We start from the raw sequence: 11197 nt of genomic DNA on the forward strand, positions 1-11197 counted from the left end.
TTAATTTTATTACAGACATTTACATTTCATATTAAAATTATTGATAAAGATAATTTACATTTTTTTCAAGTCTGAGGTTGCATCATCTTTCAAACAACATTTAAAACATCCATTTCATATTTAAGTTTGAATAAAACATAAACTTTATCACTTCTATGAGTACTATATCATCCAAAAACTATTCATCGAGCCAGTTGTTGTAGACCCTTTTTTTTAGATTTGTTCATATAAATCTCCATAAATAAAGGTTTATAAATAAGAACACAATTCTTAAGCTATTACAGTTACTCTTATATTCACCTATTTAAAAGAGAAAAATGTACATATTTTTGCTCAATTTCAATTAAAAAATACTTGCATTGAAGGTAGTTCAAGAAATCGGAATGACTTTCAATGCAGTTTGTAAAAAATAAAATAAAAAAAAAAACAGATACCCAAAATTGTTTTGAGGTCTGATGTTAAATTTTAGCATTGAATCTCTGACGTCTCCTATCTTGATGATGTTACATCTGGTTTTGGTTGTACTGTGGGCTGGAGAACTGATCTTGCATGGCTCCAGTAGCAGCCCCCATGGCGGCCTGCTGGGCTGCTTCCTGGACATGAGGGTTCTTCCACGCTCCTGTAGCCCACTCTTCCTGAGCTTTGGACATGCTGGCCCCAGTACCACGATAGAAATTATGGATCTGTGGGCAAGGTAGGATAACAACTTAATAATGAAAGAGTTTCTCATGAAAGATACACGTCCTTTTCAAAAGTACTTAAACCTCTTGAGCATTTTTCTCAATTTTTCATATTTCAGATATTTGCACAGAGTACGACATATTTCACCAGATTTTTAGCGGATAAATTATCCAAGTTTATGGGTACTTAGTTGTCAAAGAAAAGTGATTCATACTTTTGAAATGCTCTTACGAGCAAAAATCTGAAAATGCTCTGACATCCATTTGTATTAAGCCTTCTATATTGTTAGAATATCTGTGAACAAACAGCATCAGTATAACCAAGCAACACAGCACAAAGTTCAGGGATAATAATGTATAAAGTAGAGATATTTTATAAAACAATATCAGTTTTTCACACAGCTAAGAGAGAAAACTGAAAATGAAAAGCTATGGTAAAGAAGGACAGGAAAGGGGAGCACTGATTAGAGACCAGAAAGGCCTGCGGTAAAGCAATGGGCGAGAATTGCTCCAATATGATTGTTAACAGGAAAAGTATTGGTCATGACTTCCTCAAATCTCCATCTTTAGAAAACTGTGAAAAGATGAAAGCTATTGTAAAAAATTCAGCAGAGGTGTTGTTTTTGGATGGCTATAGGACCAGAAAAGCAGTGGAGACATAGAGCAAGTTAAGGGAAGTGCTCTCAGCACGAAAAAAATATATGTTTTCTGGGTAAAATATCGTTTTCTGCATGTATTAGCTATAAAATATGCAGAGGACACACCCAATATGTAAAGGGAAGGTGCTCTGCACATAGGTCACTAAAATGTAGCATTTGAAGTGGATCCAATCAGATGGAGTTCAGCAAAGAAGAATGGGGAAAGAATAGTCATTACATATGAAAGGCTGCAATTTCAGTAAAATTTTCCCAAAAATCTTATTAGAGGGCTTGGTGTTGGTGGGCTGGAGAGTGGGAACATTTAGAAACTGTGGCAAAGAAATTGAACATTGATCGTCATGTACCGTAGTAGCCATTTAAAATGTCTTCACTTTCCTTGATGCGCCCTTGGTTGGTCATTGGCAGGTTCCCCTTTAATTCCTTTTTAAACATCAATCTTTGTACTAAAATATTCTTTCGGTCATGATTTGTGGACATTAACATCTAAAGAAAAGCATAATCTCCTTGATAGACCCTGCACTTCAGTGAAAGGGTGGAATAAAAAAAATAAATATGCAAGAGGGGGTCACTCCAGCGGCTGGAATTTAGAGAGTATTTTGCTGGGAGTTGCATGGAAGTGGGCTGCCATTCGGCTGGCGTTTGACAGGGAAGGGCCATTTTGAATGGCTGCTATTGTATTGTTTCCCTCCAGTCTGATTTTATCTGCTAATATGTTTCCAAAAATAAAACAAAGCAATCAAATCCAACTGGAGGCTGTCAAAGCTGATAAAGACATACTACCAAACATTTGCTGCTAAGGCAGCTGCTAGATAGCACTGACTGAAGGATGTATTGATGGTAGTTTAACTGGTTGTCTGGACAAGTTATGTAAATACATTATTGGTTTTCCTTATTATTATTAGACATATATACCTAAACTCTATACATTTTCACCTTATGTGGCTCTACAAAGTGATGAACTTGTGAAACCTTTACCTTGGTGAGCGCAATGAAGGACAGCGAGGCCACAGCAGTGAACATGATTGTAGGGATCAGCATGATTAATGCAATGAAAATGTTATAGCTGAAGAAGGAGATTGTCGCCAACCAGCCGCTGTAAAACAAATATATGACTGTTAAAAAAATTTCAAATATCAGCTCTAAATACAGAGGATTTAAAAAAACAAAAGGAACTATTGTTATTGGAAGGAGTAGCGCTCTTTCAACTAAAAAACGAAAAAAAAAAACTGAACATCTGGCTACTAAATGCAGTAATATTGATGGATTTAAGTATATTGATATAAAAATTTAACATTTGATGGATGAGAGTGTTCCGATGCACATGGTGACATTTACAGATTTTATGGTGGGTGTCATAACATTCATTTCTTATCATCAGCTGGAGTCCTGTGACATTTGCTAGATTATTTTATTGGCCTCTTAAAATGTAATATAATGACTAACATAAATGTTATATAGAACCAATATCTGAGAGTTTGACGTCGTCATTTTTATTAGAAGCAGCAGGAAAAACACTGTATTGAATTTAGGTGGCATTTTAAGGTTTCTTAAGCACTGAATATTACAAAAACTCAATAAATGACCTTTTTTCTTTTTGGATTGGATGTATTTTATTGTACTTTATTAAGAGATATCATGATTTGTTTTAGTTCTTTGTCATTCTAATCATGAAAATTAGTTTAATGTTTTATCCATGTAGAACCTATGTAATACTTTAGTTATTTACACTATACATTGTTTACTTAAAGTTGTTTTATGTTTTAACCTTGTCTACTGGAACATTCCCTTTTTAAGGGAATCCATTTTTTTTTCTTTTTTTCTTTTTGCTGTTACAACTAAATTTTTTAATCTTTAGTTGTATCTTAAAATTCATTTCTGGGAATATTTTTTGTTATACCAACATAATGCATGATAGCAAAGTCAATAGAAATTAATACATAGTTTTCAAAATATTTTGCCAATTGAAATAGGAAATCTGTTACATTATTTTCTGATTGAATTACATACTCTGCTACCTCTAAGTAAGATTAAGTAGAACAAACTGCCTTCAGAAATAATCCAGCTAGAGAACAGAAACCACCTGTGTGCATTTAGTCTCTATATAAATCCATCTCTTTTGTAAAAGGCCTCTGAGATTTGTTTGGGGAAAAAAATAGTGAACAAACGACATCATCAGGACTAAGGAACACAGCTGATGGATCAGGAATAGTGTTTTAGAAAAGTTAAAAATAGAGTAAGAGCCCATGTCTAAACTTTGAACAGCTTACAAAGCACAATTTAATCCGCCGTCTAAAACTGAAGGGTATGGAAGACCAGTTACCTTCTAAAGGATTGGCTGTGCACCTAAACTGTTAGAAAATAAGTTTTAAAGTATTAAAACATTAATCAGAGAAGCAGTCAAGAGTCCCATAGTAACTCTGTTGAAAGGCTAAAAGTCTAAAGCAGGAGAATCCATTAACAGAACAACTACTAATTCATCCTTAATGCAGAGTGACTAGAACAAAGACTTAGTTGAAAGACGGTCAAGAGATCTTGTCCCAGTTTAGTACAAACATTGTAGGGGAAAAGGAAAGCTTTTGGCTCATGTTGGTCTGAGATTAAAATAAAATAAACAATCCCCTGATACAGACTAGTGACCCGTCAAGACTGCCAGAGAGGCACCGGCCCCACAGAATCCCTGACGAATTAAGCAGGAGTAGATGAATGGATAAACTATCCTCACAGGGACATATGGTAATGGCAGCATCATACTGAATGTGCTTGTGCTTTTCATCAATTTGGTTGTAGAAAGTGGATGGAGCTAAATAGAGGATAATCCTGACAGAAAACGTATTAAAGGAAAAGTCCGGTCAAATTCAGAATACAAACTTCTGAAAGTACTTTATATATGAAATTATTACATACTGTCCAATAAATGACAAGTGTTTTTAATTAAGAGTCATTTTCATTTGAATGTGCTATACCGGAGGCATCCATGTTTGTCACAACGCGCTGTTATCCAAGTCATCTTGAAAACATTCTTCTTCCAAATGTTGGCTACATGTGACGTGTTTTATCTCTGGCCAGAAGTTCGATGGCAAATCCTCCCTCTTCAATTTAGCAATCCAACAGCGAACCCGTCCGTGGAGGATCATGGAAACTTTTTTTTTTTTTTTCACTTTTACCCAATGTATTACAACATCCAACTGCCATACAAGCAGGCATTGTGAGTTTAACTATAGCTCTGGGGAATTTGGTGAAGTCCCCTGGAAATCTTCAATTATTGTTGTTGATTGCAGATGTGTCTAGTAGCTCCCATTGATTTTGCTTGTAAAGCGCGGAGAATGGCGCTAGGCTTACCGACCGTGGCGTCACTGCTGGAAGATGTCTGGAGTGAGGTGTTACTATATATGGACAAAAATGCCGCTCCCAGACTCAGTGATAGCAACGAAAAATTTTGTTTTTACTTTTTTACTTATTAACACTAAATTCATTAAATCACAGCGAACATATTAGTTTTAGGTATAAATGATGATCCATTAATCATTCCTTGTTGACCGGATTTCTGTTTTCAAATTCAAGGTCCAGATCTATGCCCAATAATGCAGCCATTTAAAGACTCTAATACAGGTTTTTGTAGATTATTCTTCATCAATTCTAATAACTATGAATTAATTTTCAACATACAATGAGAAAAATAATCAGCTCCTATATGAGCAAATTTTCATTAGAACAGAGCCTAAAAATTTTAGTAGCTTTAATCTCAACAAAACATGTGTTACAGAGCAAACACCTAAGAAGGCTAAATAAAACAATACTACGCACAAAGCTTTTTTTCACAAAACATATTTCCATGTTAATGTATAAAAAAAAAAAAAATGTGTATAATTTTTCCTGACACTTTAAATAATCCTCCAGGTTTTGTTGGTTTATCGCAGAAAATCTAAATTGATCAAAGTTTTTGGTTGTAATTTTAAACATAAAATTTATCTTAAATATAAAATACAAGGAGTATAAATGCTTCCCTGCTTTTGGACTCTAATTTCCCATGTCCTTCTTGTCCTTTTTTTTCTTTTTTTCCCCTTTCACCAGCTTGATTTGGTGTTTCATTTCCTGTGTTGTGTTTATTGCTCTCTCTTATTTATTGGTATTTCAAATTTTTGTTGTTCTTTTACTCCTTGGATAAGGTATTTAATTGAACTTTATCTGTATTAACTTCCTACTATATCCTGTTGGTACAGTTGTATTACGGCAGAAGGTATTTCTTATACTGAATTATTTGTTTTCAGCTAAGCTTAAGCGTTTCCTTAAAGGTAAAAGTTTCCTAAGAAATGGCACAAGCAAGCTTGTGTATAAGAAAACACAGAAAATAAAGTTTAATAAACACAGTTAAAGTGTAAACTAAAATAAATTTCTGTAACTCTTACCATACTCCCCATCCTGGGATGCCGATACTCTGGATGATGCTGATTCCAACTTGGGCCATGAAGACAAAAAAAAACAGCATGAAGTTGAAGGAGCTGTCAGACCTATCAGAGATACAAAAAAAAGATATTAATAATTAAATCATACTTTTTTTCAATTAGTTTTTTTTTTTTTTTACCAATCTATATGGATTTTGTACATTGACATTTAAAGTAAACAACTTCTGTAGTTGCGTAAAAATTCTTAAAAATAAAATCATAATTTACTACAGTAGCATAATCTATCATAAGATCCTTTTCTTTACCTACAACAGCTTAATCTTTAGTGTTTATGCTAGCTCAACAAACCTGTGTGCTTTTAGCGCCTAGTCTTACTGTATGTCTACTTCTGTCTCCCTGAACCCCAGTTGGCTTCAGCAAATGGCCGCTCACACTAAGTCTTGTTCTGCTGGAGGTTTCTTCTTGTTAAAGGGGAGTTTTTCCTCTCCACTGTTGCTACAAGCATGCTTAGTGTGAGGGATTGCTTTCGAGTCAATGAGTCGATGCAGTTAACTGGTTTTCCTTAGATAAAAACTTTGAATCAATCTGACTGACTGATCTGGTGAACTGTAAAGTGCCTTGTGTTGTGAAATGGCACTATAGAAATAAACTGAATTGAATTGAACTGAATTGAATAGATGCAATCGATCGGCTGGTAATGGCAAGTTTTGAGCCCATATCTAAAGTATTTGTCTAAGGAAGGTCAATAAATATTAACCTCAGTAAGACGGAATGTTGTTTATCTATAAGTACATTATAACTGTCTAAGATCACTGGTCTTCTGTGTCACAACATTTTCATATTCAGGAAATCTTTGTCTACCTATTGAAAAATCCATGCAAACCCATGTAAAGAAAAATAGATATGAAAAAAAAATCCTCAGTTACATCTCTTTAATAAAAATTTAAAAATAATATGCTGGTTTTATTATAAACACACAAAATCTTTGCATGGGTTGAACTCAAAATGTATTTTTTATTTTTTTTTAAGTTCTAATCTTAAAAAAAATCTTAATAAAAGACCAATTTGACGGGTGCCAATAACTCTGGATTGGGCAATCTGTAATTTGTTTGAAAGGCCTTTAAGGCACCTTTTTCGGTTGATTTAAACTTCATCTTGTGTTAACATGCACATTTATTTAATATACATTCTGACAAGCGGATGTTTCAAATGAGATCAAAACTGGTTTTCCATTAAAGTTGTTGATGCATGGAGTACATTATTGGCAAACTGTAAACAAAAATACACTTTTTCATAATCAGGTAATGTGTTTTTAGAAGAAAAGGTCCTTCGTCATATAAAGCTGTTTGGTTTGAAATCAAATTACACGCATGCTTGTTAAACCAAGATTCCTCTTTATCTTGAAAAATGTACACATATCCACTAATTTACAACTGAAAATTAAACATTTTCAGAATAATATTGCAAACCATGACAAGTTTATAAAATCCAACAAGAATAATGTTAGAGATTCAGTATTTAACTTACTTGAATGCCTTGTAGATGGGCCTGAACCAACACACGTAGGAGCAAGGAGTGAACATTAGGAGCCAAATAATGGACAATCCAAAGTTGGTGACTCCACCGCCACCAAACATCCAAGCAAAGCAAGCAATAAAATTTACTGCAAGGGTTGCGCTGTTCACTGTAAAACATTGCAGACATGTTTTAGTCTTTGGGACAAAACACACACAAAGGCTTATATCTTCTTTATTCACATGCACATGCAGAAAAGAACTTAAAAACAATAATAAGAGTGATGAGAGGATAGTCTTCACCAACTGAAAAGGAGTTAAAAGCAGATTTAGTGTTAAGCTTTATAATCTATACTTTTTTGTTACGCTGCCTTTATTTCAAGTAAAGGCAAACAGTTTTAAAACTGTCTGATTGGAAAATAAAGATTATAGGAAAAACCAATAAAATAATGTACTGTTCAAAGAAGAAAGAAAAAAAATACATAATTAAAATGAAATAAAAAAGCAAGTGTAAAAAAATTTGAAGAAAACAGAAAAATAAAAGTGTGGGAAAGAAAAGGTATATTACTAAGGTAATGTGCTTTTGCATACAACTGATTAAAAGACTCACAGAAAAAAGTGAATAGCTTCAATCACAAATCAAATACCTTCTGTTTAGCATTTATTTTAAAAAGACACCTGCAGGAAGAAAGAAAAAAATATGACTTGAAAAGTTATTTTACAGCGGAAGACAAATGAAGTGTCTTGCCAAAGTATTTTTATCATTATATTTTCATCCAACCACGTACCTTAATGTATTTAAATTTATGTGGCAACACAAAGCAGTGCATACATGTAATATGAACCTGAATGGATAGTTATTTGTTAAATGATAAAGAATTAAAGAAGAAGAAGTATGTATTTTCAGCATTTCAAATTCTATTATGAGTAATATTTTGTTTTATCTAAGTTACATCGAAGCCAGTTTAGATGGAGAGAAGTTGTGATATTTTTAGATCCTGCCACAGACTCTCAGTTAGATTCATTGGGCAAATGTTCTGACTTAGAATATTCCCTGAAAGTTAAAGTGCTCTTTCTTCAAATTGAAGATCCAGACCAGTCTCAAATCTTTTACTCTCTATAACAACAATTCTCCAAATGCCCAGTTTTAAGAGTCCTCATTCCCCACCAGCTTTGACCTATTTCATGTTGATGGTCAAATAAAGCATCCCAGCATAGAGCTTGCCACTACCATTTCCTAATTAGCAATTGTTAAACTGAATCAACAAAACATATATATCTAGATATATGTAAAACTGTTTTGAAGCTGCAACATAAAAACTTTAAACATTGTCAAAATTCATTTTCTTTTAATAACTCAATACAAAAAAGGAAAGTCCTATTATTATACAAGAATTGCTAGGAGATATATCATATTTCAGATGAGATTTTCTGATAGATTATGTTTGATTTACTGCTAATTTTGTATATTGTATATATATATATATATATATATATATATATATAGTAAACGCTATATATTTTAACACAAAGTTGTATAGGAAAATTATAAATTTTTAAAAGTGCTACCACACCAGACAGGACCCCAGGTGCAGACTGTGCAAAAGAGGCCCCAGAGACAATTCAGCACAAAGCTGCAGGGTGTAAGATGCTAGCAGGGAAAGCTTACATGGTGCGCCATAACCAGGTGGCTGGCATAGTGTACAAAAGCCTCTATGCAAAGTATGGGCTGGAAACCCCAGTTCAAAGTGGGAAACACCCCCAAAGATGGTAGAGAATGACTGAGCCCACATCCTGTGGGACTTCCACATACAGACGGACAGCGTGGTAATGACAAACCAACCAAACATTGTGGTGGTGGATTAAAAGCAGAGGAAAGCCATTGTGGTTGACATAGCAATAGTACTGTAAGTGACTGCAACATCAGGAAAAAGGAACATGAGAAACTAAAGACATTACAGGGGCTCAGAGAAGAGCTGGCTCCCAGGCCTCTTGTAGAGGACCCGAGCTTGGAGGAAAAAAAGGGGGGGCGGACAGCCGGCGGTGGGTGAGCAAGGGTTTTTATATATATATATGCAAACCTTTTCGGTTTTATACTTATAAAAATTGACAAAAAACATTGATACCACATGTATAATTTCCTATACAACTTTGTGTTGGTCGACCCAGTAAAATTCTAAATAAAATATAAATATTACATTTAGGAATGTTATATGAAACAATTTGGATAAGTTAATTGCAAAGCACTCTGGGATAATTTAACATTAGTATCAGAGGTAGTAGGCCTACTGCTTTTGAACACTCACACATCCACAGTTTGTACATTTTCCTGCACATGCTGCGGTGCTGTTCAGGAATCTCCTCAAAGTTTTGATAGAAACAGGGCTTCAGAGGAACAAACCCGGGCAGCGGGGGGAAATTGGGCTCCGTATCTGTAAATGATAGAAGAACAGTTAAATATGTCACTTTTATGTCAATCATTTGTTTGTGCGTGTGTGTTTGTGTGTGGAGGGGGGGGGGGGGGGGTCGTTTTTATTTTATACTGACCAGCCATTAGTGCACAGTTTGTTTTCAACCTGGTCCTGAACCCTGTCAAACAAAAAGAAACGTCAGTTTTGCATATCTGGTAACTTGTGGAAAATCTTTCAAAGATTCTCAACTTAATGGTGAGGATCCTAGAGCTGCTACACCGAACAGTAAAAAAGTAGGTTAACAATAGGTGGAATAGCCGTCCAGGAAGATTGAATATTTCTGCTTGATGTCAACGACACTATCTTTCCGCTTCCATCATCTACGAATAAATATTAACCCAGACCGGAGGCAGCCTCACGATGAGACGCACTATTGCATTCTGCGATTGCTGAATATGTTCGAGCTTGCTGTCGTTTCCAGGAATTACGGATTGAACAGGGAACTTAATCTGCTTACCTCCGACAGCAGCGGCTCCTCTGCAATATGCTTCTACACCGTGGTTCACCTGTAACCTGGACACACTGCGAACACCGATCCAGCGTTGCCTGACTTCACTATTGGACGATAACAATACTTTTGTTGCTCGGTGTAGCTGTAGTAATAAATAATGGCTATTCTAAACATCCACCAATCACAGCGTAGAGCTCTGCTGTCAGATTGATTCGGTCCAATGGTGGGATTAGTTTAATCCTTGACGTTAAATTGTTGACCCAATCGCTGTTCAGAACCCTGTCCATGGTGCTGAACGCAGAGATTTAGCAGCCAATTCGTTTTGAACATTTTCTTTTTAAAGGAGATTTTAAAACGATTCTTAACAGAGTAGCGTCTTATTTCCGTAACCTGTCCGTTAAAGACAAAAGGTTTATTAGGTGGGTAATCTGCGTATGTGACCCGTGATAGGCCTATATTAACAGTTGAAGGGCTTACCCCCTGTTATTTGAACTGTCTTAAGCAAAATCAACAAAACATATTTGACAGCTGTTTTACATGTGTGTCATAAAAAATGGTAAAATCTTAAAAAGACCTGAATCTTCGATGGAAATGAATACAAGACTCAGACTGCAACATGCAGAGTTCCTCAATAATCCATCCTTGATGCTATCTTCTTGAATATCTGAATCTTTCCCAAGGCTGAGTCATAAGTTAAAACGAGGAAAAATTAATTTCAACTTTACATAAAAAGGAACTCATTATTTCTGCTATATCTGCCACATCCACAACTCACTTCATGTCACTGTCCACTATAGCCTGGGGAATATGACTAAAACACTCCCAAACTAAAAGCCCTTTTCATATTATCTCCAACTTTTCCAAAAACTTAAATCTACTCAAAACCATGCCTTTAATATGCTAGTAATAAAAATATGAGTGTCTATTTACTCTAGTCCTTCATTTCAGCCATTGCCACCTCAGCTCTTCATTAAAGAACTGGTTACTTCAAACACCAAAGTACATTATCTCTGTTCACT

General features: G+C 34.9%; 1 protein-coding gene across 1 annotated transcript; it reads right to left on the reverse strand.

Moving 5' to 3' along the window:
- Positions 1–206: 206 nt before the first annotated feature.
- On the reverse strand, positions 207–10395 carry LOC119786447 (secretory carrier-associated membrane protein 5-like). Its single transcript, XM_038289792.1, has 7 exons — positions 10185–10395; positions 9804–9845; positions 9563–9688; positions 7270–7426; positions 5746–5847; positions 2315–2432; positions 207–683 (listed from the first exon to the last, which is right to left on the reverse strand). The coding sequence occupies exons 2-7, from the start codon at positions 9808–9810 to the stop codon at positions 504–506; spliced, it is 690 nt and encodes a 229-aa protein (XP_038145720.1). The 5' UTR covers positions 9811–9845; positions 10185–10395; the 3' UTR covers positions 207–503.
- Between the last annotated feature and the right edge of the window lie 802 nt (positions 10396–11197).

Source organism: Cyprinodon tularosa, unplaced genomic scaffold, assembly GCF_016077235.1.
Source record: "Cyprinodon tularosa strain WSP-4 unplaced genomic scaffold, ASM1607723v1 ctg272, whole genome shotgun sequence".
In the NCBI taxonomy this organism is placed as follows: Eukaryota; Metazoa; Chordata; class Actinopteri; order Cyprinodontiformes; family Cyprinodontidae; genus Cyprinodon; species Cyprinodon tularosa.

What these genes read in the sequence shown, in the direction of transcription:
- LOC119786447 (XM_038289792.1), bottom strand. An exon ending in CCCATCTACAAGGCATTCAA is followed by an intron (nt 5,848 to 7,269) that starts GTAAGTTAAATA and finishes TATCTCTGATAG; the next exon opens with GTCTGACAGCTCCTTCAACT. An exon ending in ATCCCAGGATGGGGAGTATG is followed by an intron (nt 2,433 to 5,745) that starts GTAAGAGTTACA and finishes TTTGTTTTACAG; the next exon opens with CGGCTGGTTGGCGACAATCT.